This window comes from Austrofundulus limnaeus, unplaced genomic scaffold (assembly GCF_001266775.1).
Source record: "Austrofundulus limnaeus strain Quisiro unplaced genomic scaffold, Austrofundulus_limnaeus-1.0 Scaffold1444, whole genome shotgun sequence".
Taxonomy (NCBI): domain Eukaryota; kingdom Metazoa; phylum Chordata; class Actinopteri; order Cyprinodontiformes; family Rivulidae; genus Austrofundulus; species Austrofundulus limnaeus.
The window spans coordinates 54359-66771 of NW_013953846.1; the positions used below are offsets into that span (position 1 = coordinate 54359).

The following is a 12413-nucleotide window of genomic DNA, read 5'->3' on the forward strand; positions in this document are numbered from 1 at the left end:
GTTTTGTATCTTATATGATTATAAACCCTCTTATTTAATTTATTTTAATTCAACATTGAATAAACATTTGAAAAAAAATACTTTTAAAGGTGCTCAGGACAAAAGTTAAAACAACCATTAAAAACAAATTAAAGATTCACAGGAGAGGAATAAAACCAGCCCGGTCGGGTCAGAGGAGGTTCTCAGGAGGAACCAGGGTCTGAAGAAGGCCCGGTCAAAGTTTAACTCTAAAATCATGTTCGCTGACCTTTGAGTCATTTTAAAAACTGATTAGAAATGTTTTTTATTACATTTTTATTTCTACATTTATTAATGTCGTTTTGATTATCTGTTAAAATAAAAGGACAAATTCAGAYGACATGTCCCGGTCGTTCCGAGGCCTCGGAGGCCGTGACGAGCGGTCGGCCTCTCATCACCTGAGCGGTGATGTCTCACCTGTCCCATGATGTCTCACCTGTCTCATGATGTCTCACCTGTCCCATGATGTCTCACCTGTCTCATGATGTCTCACCTGTCCCATGATGTCTCACCTGTCCCATGAAGTCTCACCTGTCCCATGAAGTCTCACCTGTCTCATGACACCAGATACCTGCTGACATTAGAAACCAACAGATCAGTTTCCACAGCTGCTGAGGCTCAAAGACGACAGAATTTACTTTGTTTTTATCATTAAAATGATTCAAATGAACCAAAGAACGAGAGAAAAACTCAGAGTTCATCTAAAGGTTACTGAAGAGATGGAGCTGAGAAAATCAGAGTTAAAGTAACTAAACTGAATAAAAATTAAAATAAAGTTTCAGAAATAAGAAGGTTAAAAAGCATTAAAATGTTTTTAATGAAAGAATGAAAGAACAAAGCGAGAAAGAAGAGCGGAGGAGAAGAAAAGGAAGACGAGTGAAGACCGTTGACATGTCGATGACACGCTGCTCTCCTATTGGCCGAGGCTCCGCAGGTGTCTCCTGAGGCCGACCCCTGATGACCCTCCACCTGTCAGTCATCTAATTGGAGAAAGAAGTCTTTGTCTTCTGAAAAAAGTGTGTTTGTGTTGAGACTCCGGTGTTTGCTGATGGAAAGGGAGACATCGTCTGCATAAAGGGACATCAGCAGTTTTTATTCTTCTAACTTTTCATCTCTTTGATAAACTTTGATTATTAAAATTATTCTCACTTCTGATTTAATGTCACGACTCGTCACAGTGAGTAAAGTACGAACGTCCAACACTGTCCCTCTTCTTCTCCTTTGTGTGCTCATCTCGTCTTTCAACACATTTGTTGTTGTTTTTTCTCTGCAGGTCATTTGTGAGAAGATCTTCAGGCCTTGGTTTTCTCCCACAATCCTCGGGGCCAAAGCAGGTCTCCCTCTGCAGGTGAGTCTCATCTCAGATCTGTCACTACAGGAGACAAAGAGTCATAAACAGTTGGCATTAAGCTTATGTTGGGGTCAAACGTAAAGGTTTGTGAACCACTCGTTCAGCTGATATTTAAGCTACATGCTCTGCTTCATTCATCCGTGGAGTTCATCAGGGATGTCGTCTCAGCTCTTTATTATTTTGTTTTCACGTTTACACCTGAACAGGTGGAGCTGCAGCGAGCGGTGCAGGAGTGCTCAGAAACAGACCGAGGTGTGGACGAGATGGAGGAGGGAGGAGGAGGAGGCCAGGAGATCCACCAGCGGCTCCTCGACATCCTGAACCGCCTCCTCCGGGAGGAGRCAGGTTTTGGTGAAAGGAGGAGGACGGCGTCCACACGGCAGTGAACTTCTCAGTGATGGAGTCCATCGTGTCTTCTACTGGACCAGGTTTCCACAGAAGAACTGGACTTTACCGTCGTCAGAAACTCATGACTCAGGATTAAAGTTTGAATCATCGAGGTGAAGAATAAACTCTCTTAATCCATAAATACAAAAACTAAATCTTTGGGACCTGATGAAAACATGTTTTAGACATATGGAACATTTGATATCTTCGGTTGCTGAAGAACTTTTTAAAACGATGGACCAGACCCAGCTCAGTCCCTCACAGAGACAGGACATGGAGGATCGTGTCTCTRAGGCGTCTTCTTGGTTTGATCTGAACGAGAAAACTGAAACATGGACCTGATGCATCTGATGCGTCATTTTATTGACTTAAAATCAAAGTTTACCCGAGGAATGGTTTACTGTTTCTCTGTAAATCATTTTAATTTCACTCTGGTGTGTAAAGAGCTGTTTACATGAAAACACTGTGGCTTCAGAGACTCTGGAGACATCCAGACCTGGACTGGACTCAGACCAAAAACAAAAACAAAAAAACTCAAATGTTTTCTCATCAGAGGAATCTGTTAGTTTTTTGTATTAACTAAAGCAAAACTTGAACAATGGGCCTCATGCAAGAGCATGTTCTTACTCTTATCCTAAATTTCTCTTACTTTTGTTCGTACAAAGGGTTCGTACGAACATGTCACGTCAGATTCAACAAACTCTTCTATCTCCAGGAAAAGTGTGTAAATGAGCTGCGTAAACTGATGAATTATCAGCTGCTCGTGCACGAGGAGAGGTGATTAGTATAACTACCGCCCTAAAATCACCAAATAAGACAATGTTTCCTGCCCAACATACCAGGAAGTGTCCGTTCATAAATGACATCACAAAGTAAAAAGAAGAACTTCACGAGTTTGAAGACTGAAGTTCATACATGTGAACTTGTACGAATTGTCCGTAAGTTATAAGGATTTTACGGCATTTTGTAGGTCTACGGACGCATAGAGATATCTCACGGATTTTTTGAAGTGTTACGGACTTTTTCAAAACCTCATTTTCAATTTTATCTAACATGCCAGAGCCTGTAGGATTCTATTCTGTCGCTAGAAATAAGTTTTGAACTTTAGCCGCTCTCCTTTCCTCCTGCTTCGCAGCGGGTCCTTTCATGTCCACAGCCGACAGACCACCCCCCCCCCCCACTCGCCCGCGGGTGCCAGTTGCACGGATTATTTGCAAAATTTACGGATTTTGAGGCTCTTTATACAGGTAAACGTCTGTAGAGGTTGACTTGTATGGAAGTCCTGCTCTCAGACATCCAGAAAAGAAAATCTGTCATTTTTAGCAGCGTCAGCTGTGGAATTAAAGGAGCTGCTGAAATGACTACTGTTAATGTTGTGTCTCCTGTGGGTTGTATGTATATGGTCACAGAAATGAAAACATAAATCATATTCAACCCCCCACCATTCCCCGGCCATCTCCCCTACCGTCGCAGGTGTCAAATGCRTTTCTGAATAAAACTTAAATTAATGCATAATTTAAGTTGGTTTGTAGTTTGAGATTCACATTAATATTGTAGTTATACAACAACATTAATAGCCAATTTAAATTAATTTAATTTAACCAATTTATGTTGTTAGTCTACTAATGTGGACTACATACAATACATTTAAAATTCTAATTCTAGTTCAAACAGAACAGCACATTGTCAACATAATTATGGAGTGTGATTTATTTTAAACTCTAAATATCTTCAAACTAATGAAATATAAAGTTATTAGTGAAGAAAATCCGTCTGATAAGAGCAGACTGACTGCAGGTAAAATATACCACAGGTCTGGACCACTCCTGAATTTTGTTTGTGAAGAAAATCTTACTAGAAAATTGGTGAAAGTCACAAGTTCTCCTAAATCACTCGTACACACAACTAAAGAACAAATCTGTTCGTACAAACAGTTCTTACATGAGGCCCATTGAGTAGCTTCTCGTCCCTCTCTGCTGTGCTACTGCAMCTAAGCCCCTCCCACTAGTGAAAGCTGGTAACCATGACAACCATAGAGGTGGCAGTGATTGACAGGARGCAGGAGAAGCTGGATAATCACAGATCTTGGCTTTTTTTAAACTGGTTATTTTCACTTTAAAGTTTTGCTTTAACTAGTTTAGTCTCAGTGAGATTTCCTCTTTCTCTCTTCTGAAGAGAAACGACAAAATTATGTTTGAAATAATAAGGCTGCAAAAAACAAAAAAAAATGAGTCAGATTGATTTTTATGAGCTTTAGAGCTGAAGGTTGGTGGTTTGTGATAAATTGTCTACGTTAAACCAACAATCAGCAAGAAAAAAATAACAGAAAAGGATTTTTAAAATATGACGTTACATTCCTSTACATGAACAAACAGGAATTATGACATTTTTACAGCCTGAAACTGAGTGACTTATTTAGTGAACATTAAAGTCAGTTGAATGTGTTTTTATCTGCAGTTATGAGAAACAGTTCCAGTTGTAGCCTGAGCTAAAAGCATATTTTTATGTCTGCAACAAACCAGAAACATTTCTGGAAACATTATAAACTAATTCTCCAACCTTTCATCTTCTAATCCATAAAATAACATCAGCTGAGACTTCAGACTCAATCTGTCTTTGACTGAAGTAAACACGACCTCGGGCCAAATAAACAAGCGTTTTTATATTTAATTTATATTGAAGTGGTTTATTTTCAGAACAAGAATGTTATCAATCATTCTGAAATTATTTTCTTTCTGATTCTGACCCACATTCCTGATCTAATCTTAAACCCTGGAGATGTTTGTGTTGGTTGAAGTTCATGTTGGTCATAAAGTGATTAAAAGGCCCTGTCACACTGTAACATTTTACACAACGCAGGACAACTTTTCACATGTCTAAACTAACATATATTTTATCAAACTGTTAGCTTGAAAATATGCACACACCTAAAACAGGCTTCCAGTTGATTTTTTTAAAATTCCATCTTTAACGTCTTTAACATTTTCATAAAGTTGTCTAAAACATTATAGTATAGTATACACAGTACATATATAGTATAGTTATCTCTGGGAAGTATTTTTTAATTGAATTGAATTAAAACATTGTGTGACAGGGCCTTCAACAGAGTTCCTGAAAAATCTAAAACTATTTCATCCATTCAAGCCAAAATAAACAAATTAATTAATTAATTAATTAATTAATTAATAAAAACTATCAACACTCAGAAAAATTTGGAACGGGGTTCTATGGAAAGCTTACCAACAAATAATATTTTATATGTTATAGACATAGTTCTCTGGAGAAACTCTGACAGGACTGACAAGCTAACAGCTAGTCCTAACCTGGGTCACTGCTTCCTAAAACTACCAAAACCTCCACGTTTTTATAGAAGTCCATCAAACATTGTTTTATAAACCTTAGCACCACCGTTTCTTCCATAATATACTATTATTCATACTTACAAAAACATAAAATTCTAGTAACTAAATGAAAAATTTGTAATTAAATAAAGTGTAAAGGTTTATAAAATACTGTTTGTGTGAGCAGCTATGAAGTCTTTGACACTGGAGTTGTTTAATGACGGCAGAGATCCACTTAAAAAAACTATTATTTCCTACAGAACCCAACTTTAAAGAGGTGAACTACCCCTTTACAGTGCACCCTCTAAATAAGAATAATCCAGGCTGAGCAACAGAATGAGGTGAAATCAGATTACAACAAAAACATGAAACGCTCTACGACGTACTGGATTAATTATTGAATTATTATTACTGGATTATTTTGTGCCTCTGTAATTTCAGTCGATGTTTAGTGAATGATTTTTGTAAAATGTGTAAATCTAGACAGATTTAAAATGTAGTTAAATTGATGAATAAAGTCTTTATAAAATGTTTCAGTGATGCTGCTGGTTTTATAAAGATATAAGATCACAACAGTGACCATTGTGTGGTTAGTTTCTCCTTGAGGGACTGTTGAGTCTGAGTTTGATCCAAACCTCTAACTGTAAAAAGAGCTGCCTTTAACCACAGCTCTGAACTCACAGTTAATATGTTCCATGTGTGAACATGGCGTCATCCTCTGGAAATCTAACCCTCTGAGAATTACCAGCAGCTACAGTTTGAATGTGAAGCTCAGCTTAGAAGCAAAGAGGAGTGTTTTATGGTAAAACTTTATTAGCACCATGAAGGTGGTGTTTAGGAGAGAAACTGCATGAAGACAAGGAACCAACAGATTCTTGTTAATAAAGCCTCACAGTGGCAGAAAATCCAGCTGATGTGAAACACAATCGAACACGAGGAGCTTTCAGACAGTGTTTGAACAGAATGGCCACGCCCCTTTTTGGAAGTGATGCTCCGCCTCTTTTTGGGTAAAAGCAACCCCTTCACTTTGACTAGTATTAACTGGAACTCCTGAGGGGCTTTAAGGTGACTAAGTATTATCAGTATCAGGCAAATGATTATTTTTGTTGACAGCCTTAATAAAAACACTTTTTAAATTTAGATTTAAATTCATCAGAACGATAAACGACACCACCCAGTGGCCTGTTGTGTCATTTAGACATGTAATGAATCTTATTTATTTTCCTCATACTTAAATGTTTTTGTTTAATTTTCTGTTTTGGTTGTAAGCCACATCTGGAAGTAATAAATAAATGAATTAAACTATTAAATGGAATGTTAACTATGGAATCCTTCAACAGAGCAACAGAACAGAACTCTAACCACAGAGCAGAAAGTCTGTGCACCCTCGGCTCAGATCAACATGTCAACATGCTCTCTTGATTTTTTGTTCCTCTGAAGTGTTTTCTGCCACTTTAGATAAAAAGATGAATAAAAAGCAGATAGACTTGTGTTGCCACAACAGTTTTATGTGTAGATGTAGTTGGAAACCTTCCAGAGCTCTTTCTGCACTGTCTGCAGCTTCTCCTGGCATCTGTCCATGGTTTCTCCTCCAACAACAACACACTGACTCACAAACTGAGAGCTGAGAACATGGTATCTGAAGGAGGTTCCAAACGGAGCCTAACCCTCCCAGGATTGCTCTAACGAGCCGTTCTCACAGGGTTTGGACCTGAACTCCCAGCTCCCCTGCTCTGAAGCCTGGTGTTTTCCTTCTTGTTGTTCCTCTTATTAATTCTGTTTCAGGACAGCAGATAAGGGGAAGCTGGTGATTACACGAGCACAAGCTTGCTCTCATTAAAATTCATGAGGAGGCTTCATTTGCATGAAGGCCGGAAGGGACTGTTCTGCACCGTCTCACAGAGCTGTTGAAAGGAGCTGGAGCAGGGCTTTAATGACTGGTTCTGGACCGGCTGGGGAAGTCCTGTTGGGTCCAGACTCAGGTTTAGATTTAAACTTAACTGCTTATCTGGTAAGTTTACTTACTGCTGGGTTTTAAACTTGTTTTAGTTTTAAAAAAAATGTAGATACTGAAGTGCTGATTGAGAACTAAAACTGAATTTATAAATACATTTAAGGTTTTAAAACCACAGGAGAGCAGGAGGAGGAAACAGCTTGACTGATCTGGTTCTGGTCTGAGGAGCAGGGAGGACTAAAACACTGAAGGTCTGATTGATGATTGCAGATGGGTTCAAACTAGCCGTTAGCTTGTTTCCACTGTTAAACTTTATCCAAACAACCGTCTTTGTAAACCAGTTCCATATTTTAATATAAAGTCTCTGTTTTACTTCATTCATCAAGAGACTGACATCATTTAACTGAGTTTCTTCAGCTCGTGCCAGTAAATCTGAGACGTCTTCCCGTGTTTTCATGTGTTTTCAACAGATAAAGAAACTCAGTTTTGTTGCCATTGGAAGCAGGAAAACATCCAACAACAAAGTTTGTTCAGACAGTCACCAGGATTATCACGGTGATAAAAGATGGGAGGTAGAATATTGGCCCTCAGGGGTTCTTTACTCCACCTGAACAAACAAACCTGACATGACTGGATGATTATAAATAAAAACAGATCTGTTTTCCTCTTCAGGAAGTTGGTCAGAGAACCACCAGAACCAGAGACTCAACCACCTTTTGAGAGAATTACTTTAATTACATCTGTAGACAAATCAACACAGATGGAGTCAGTTATTTTAAAACTCACTGAAACCAAACATTTCTCTCACAAGAGGAAAAGGGACCTCAGGTAGATCAGACGGTCCTGATGTATGGAGATAAATTAGTCTCACAATCTGAGCATGCACACAACAACATCTGCACAAGCACAAGTGTCAGAACTACTTACATACCTGTGAATGTGAATTTTGAGACTTTCACGGTGGAAAACTGAGACATCTGAGCTTTACCACATTTGCAGGGTTATTGGGAAAAAATATTTCTGAAATATCTCATAAAACCAACAGTATATTAAAACAAACACTTACATTGATATTAATGGGTTCCAAAAATGTTACATTTTGTGAAAAGTATGGCTGAAATAAACAACCTAAAATGAGAAGGCTGAAAATTTATCAGAACAATATATGTATTACTGGATAAATAGTCTACATGTGTTTTGTGGACTTGGAGAAGGCGTTCGACCGTGTCCCTCAGGGACTCCTGTGGGGGGTACTCTGGGAGTATGGGGTACCAGGCCCGTTGATACGGGCTGTTAGGTCCCTGTAGGACCGGTACCAGAGCTTGGTCTGCATTGCCGGTAGTAAGTCGGACTTGTTTCCGGTGAGAATTGGACTCCACCAAGGTTGTCCTTTGTCACCGATTCTGTTCATAACTTTTCTGGACAGAATTTCTAGGAGCAGCCAAGGTGTTGAGGGGATCCTTTTTGGTGACCTTAGGATCACATCTCTGCTTTTTGTGGATGATGTGGTCCTGTTGGCTTCATCAGATCCTGATCTCCAGCTCTCACTGGAGCGGTTCACAGATGGGATGAGGATCAGTACCGCCAAATCCCAGACCATGGTCTTGAGCTGGAAACCGGTAGGGTGTCTTCTCCGGGTCGGGGAGGAGGTCCTGCCCCAAGTGGAGGAGGTTAAGTATCTCAGGGTCTTGTTCATGAATGAGGGAAGAATGGAGCAGGAGATCAACAGGTGGATTGGTGCTGTGTCTGCAGTGATGTGGGTGTTGTACCGGTCTGTTGTGGTGAAGAGAGAGCTGAGCCAGAAGGTGAAGCTCTCAGTTTACCAGTCGGTCTACGTTCCTACCCTCATCTATGGTCAGGAGCTTTGGGTAGTGACTGAAAGAAGGAGATCACAGATCCAAGCAGCTGAAATGAGTTTCCTCTGCAGGGTGTCTGGGCTCTCCCTTAGAGATAGGCTGAGAAGCTCAGTCATCCAGGAGAGACTCAGAGTAGAGCCGCTGCTCCTCCACGTCCAGAGGAGCCAGTTGAGGTGGTTCATCTGGTTAGGATGCCTCCTGGACTCCTCCCTGGTGAGGTGTTCTGGACACGTCCCACTGGGAGGAGACCCAGAGGAAGACCCAGGACACACTGGAGGGACTATGTTTCTCAGCTGGTCTGGGAACACCTTGGGATTCCCCCAGAGGAGCTGGTCCAAGTGGCTCCATACTTATGGTAGAAAATAGCAAAGAAAGGTCACTCTCTGATCACACCACCTGTATGAGACAAATTTCACTATTGGCAGGAATTCACCAAAGTGCATCTTGATATTTTTTTATTTATCAGTATAAAGTAGCTGCTGCAGTTTGTCTTTGTTTATTTATATCTTTATTTGTCACATAGGCACACAGAAACCAAAACTCTGTCTGTTCTTCTCCCCATCATGACACACAAACACAGCAGAAAGTTCTGTTTTGTAAAAATATGGGTGTAGAGGGGCCTCAAACGTTTTAACTGCATCTCCAGATGTCATTTCTGTGCAAATAAAAAGGTGGAAACTGAAACCAGTTTGGCCTGAAACCAGCAGAGAGGTTTTCTTGGACCAGGACTCGGTGGAGTCATCTGTGTTCACTTTACTGATGTCTAATGTTTCCAGCAGCCACTGGAGGAGTCCAGAGACCTGGTCTTCATTAGTCCTGAGAGGAGACGTCAGCAGCACTTCAACACGTTAAATCACTTCAGCTTAACGGCACCAGGAGGAAAATATTAAACTAACAACAAACACAGAGAGGAGATTCTCCATGTTTGACTCATAAAATCAGATTTTACCTCTGAACCTTTGAGTCCACAGATTCAGAGTCCAATATGTCCAACTTTCAGCTCCAGTCCACTTTAACACCAGATAAAACTGCAGCTAATTTCACAGCCAGCTGCTTCTGAAGAGGAAGAGGAACTGAGCCGTGATGAAGAGGAGGAAGGGACAAAACCTCTGAAGGGTGGTGTCTCAGTGTCCTCCTCTGTCCAAACACTGTGTGACACCAAAGAGAGGGCCTCTCAGTGTGTCCCTGTGTGTCTAAAGACTTTGCAGTACCAGAGGACATCTTGTGTCCTGATTTTCTCGTCTGCACTGGACCCCCAGCAGCGTTCTGGTTCAGACCTGTGGGTCCAGTCCAGGTGACCTCCTCCTGTCCCTGGAGACGTTTGGAACATGAGATCAGTTTCCCTCCGTCTGGCTGCAGATGTCAGCTGAGAGACTTCAAAGACCTGCAGCAGATGTAGGACACAGCTGGACATGGCTTTCAGAGTCAGAGGAGATATTTTGGTCTTTGGACGTCAAAAGGACCAACTGAGGGGTCAGTTTTAGACCGTCCTGTTTTACTTGGCAGGGCTCACGTGGATTTTACTCATCCTGTACTCAGCTGGGCTCTGAAAGGTCAACATCTTTGTTTCTCACACAAATTCATCCTTATAGGTTTGTTTTGATAATTAAAGATAATTTAAAACATTTATCCATCAAAGACTCAGTTGTTAGACAATTTTAAAGGATTAAAAATGTGTCTTCATTTCCCTGTTGGGGAGTTTTCTAAAATTATCAGAGAGAAATTGGACCGCCCGGTCTTGTTGAGGTACAGTTGGACCCCCTGGTCTCCTGGAGGTACTGTCAGACCCCACCTGGTCTTGTTCAGTAAATGGTAATTGTTGAGGTAATAAATCCAGCCCAACCTTAACCGTAAATCAAAGCAGAGTTTCAGTTCCTGTCACTCACAGTTCCCACAGAGGAGATGTCCTCCTGCAGGACTAAAGGTCAAAGGTCAAGCTAACAGCTGGTGTAAGGTTACGGCCGCCTCGGGCACCAGTTTGACTCAACATGAGCTTTTCATTTGTTCACAGAAACACTCAGGTGAAACGAGGTCGAAGACCTGCTGCAGGTTTTAAATCTGTAACTAAAGATGACCTAAACTAAAGATGAAACAAAAAAACTTTATTTAAACTCAGGAGGCGTGACGCTGGACCAGAGTTCAACTCCTGCAGGAAGGTGAGGGAACACCAGCAGGAGTTAAAAACTAAACAAGATAAAAACAGAACGAGGTAAAAACAAAAGGAGGTAAAACTGAACAAAGTAAAAACTAAACAAGTAAAACTGAATCAGGTAAAAACTGAACGAGATAAAACTGAACAAGGTAAAAACTGAGTCAAAAACTAAAAGACTAAAAACAGTTTTTAGCTGAAATCTAATCAGTGGCTCCTATAAGACTCCAGATCAAAAGTTAATTTCTGCAGATCTAAACTTTTAGATCATTTTTAAATCGTGGTTTTATCAGACATATTTTTGGTGTGGGTTCAGAGCAGGAGGTGGCTGCAGCTCCGTCCTCCTCTTCCTCAGTTTTCTAACTCCACAACTCTGTTTTCTGTCAGCAAATGTTCAAAGAAGCTGGAAAATTAGCAACTTTTTACATGTTAGTAAAAGTTCAGAGTTTATAAACCATTGTGGTCGACTGTTAAATAAAACTAATGAAGTAATGTGTGCAGCCTACAGTACAGTTTGTCACAGTTAGCATGTTGTTACATTTAGCCAGGCTTTGTTTCTTTGAGCTTTTACCTAGCCTGTTCATACTTTACCTAGCACTTTGCAGCTGTAGCTTTTAGCTGGCCTCTTCCTACATTTACTTAGCCTTTTGCTACGTTTGTCAAACCTTTTTACTGGATTTAGCAAGTGCTTTGCTACTTTTAGCTTTCAGCTAGCTTTTTGCCACTTTTACCTAAGGTTTTGCTACTTTAGCTAACATTTAAAATAATTTAGCTGTTACCTGTCCTGCTTTTCTTAGCGTTTAGCTAGCATAATTTTAGCTTTTTTAGTAGTTATTATCTTTAGTGTTTAAATAGAATTTATTTTGTTTTTAGTTTTGGTCAAAGCTACAGGGAAGGAGGGCCGAGGATCTGCAGGTCTGAGGTTCAGGCCGTCCTGCTGCCTGCAGGGGGCGCTGGTCCAAAGGATGACCTTTAGGAGGTCTCATTAAAGGCGTGAACAACCTGCAGGACTTGTTTGACTCAAGCCTCAGTGGACCAGACTGAGCTACAAAAGAAGATTTAAAGAAGAGTCTGGACCRGGTTCTACAGAAGCTGGCAGTCCAATCAAAGTGTTTCCTGTCTGACGTGAATCCTTAACGAGTTTTTATCTGCGAGGATCCAGGAAGCCTGAGGCTGAAGACTTTCATCTGTTAATTAAACTCACCTCCAGCAGCAGCAGAGTTCAGCTTCCTGCAGGAGAAAATTTAATCAACTTTTCATTAGAGAAGAGAAGAACATCTGTCAGCCTGCTGAACCCACACCAACGACACGTTTAGAAAATTATTCAGTTTGCTGGCTTTGGGCCGACTGGAGCTGC

At 40.5% G+C, this 12413-nt stretch overlaps 1 protein-coding gene across 1 annotated transcript; it reads left to right on the forward strand.

The window, feature by feature from the left end:
* Positions 1-1285: 1285 nt before the first annotated feature.
* On the forward strand, positions 1286-2357 carry LOC106535413 (protein FAM69C; the record flags this gene model as incomplete). The annotated part of the gene is given in 2 exon segments (XM_014032412.1): positions 1286-1366; positions 1576-2357. Coding segments are annotated over 2 exon segments (261 nt in total), but the record flags the coding sequence as incomplete, so codon positions are not given.
* Positions 2358-12413: the final 10056 nt, after the last annotated feature.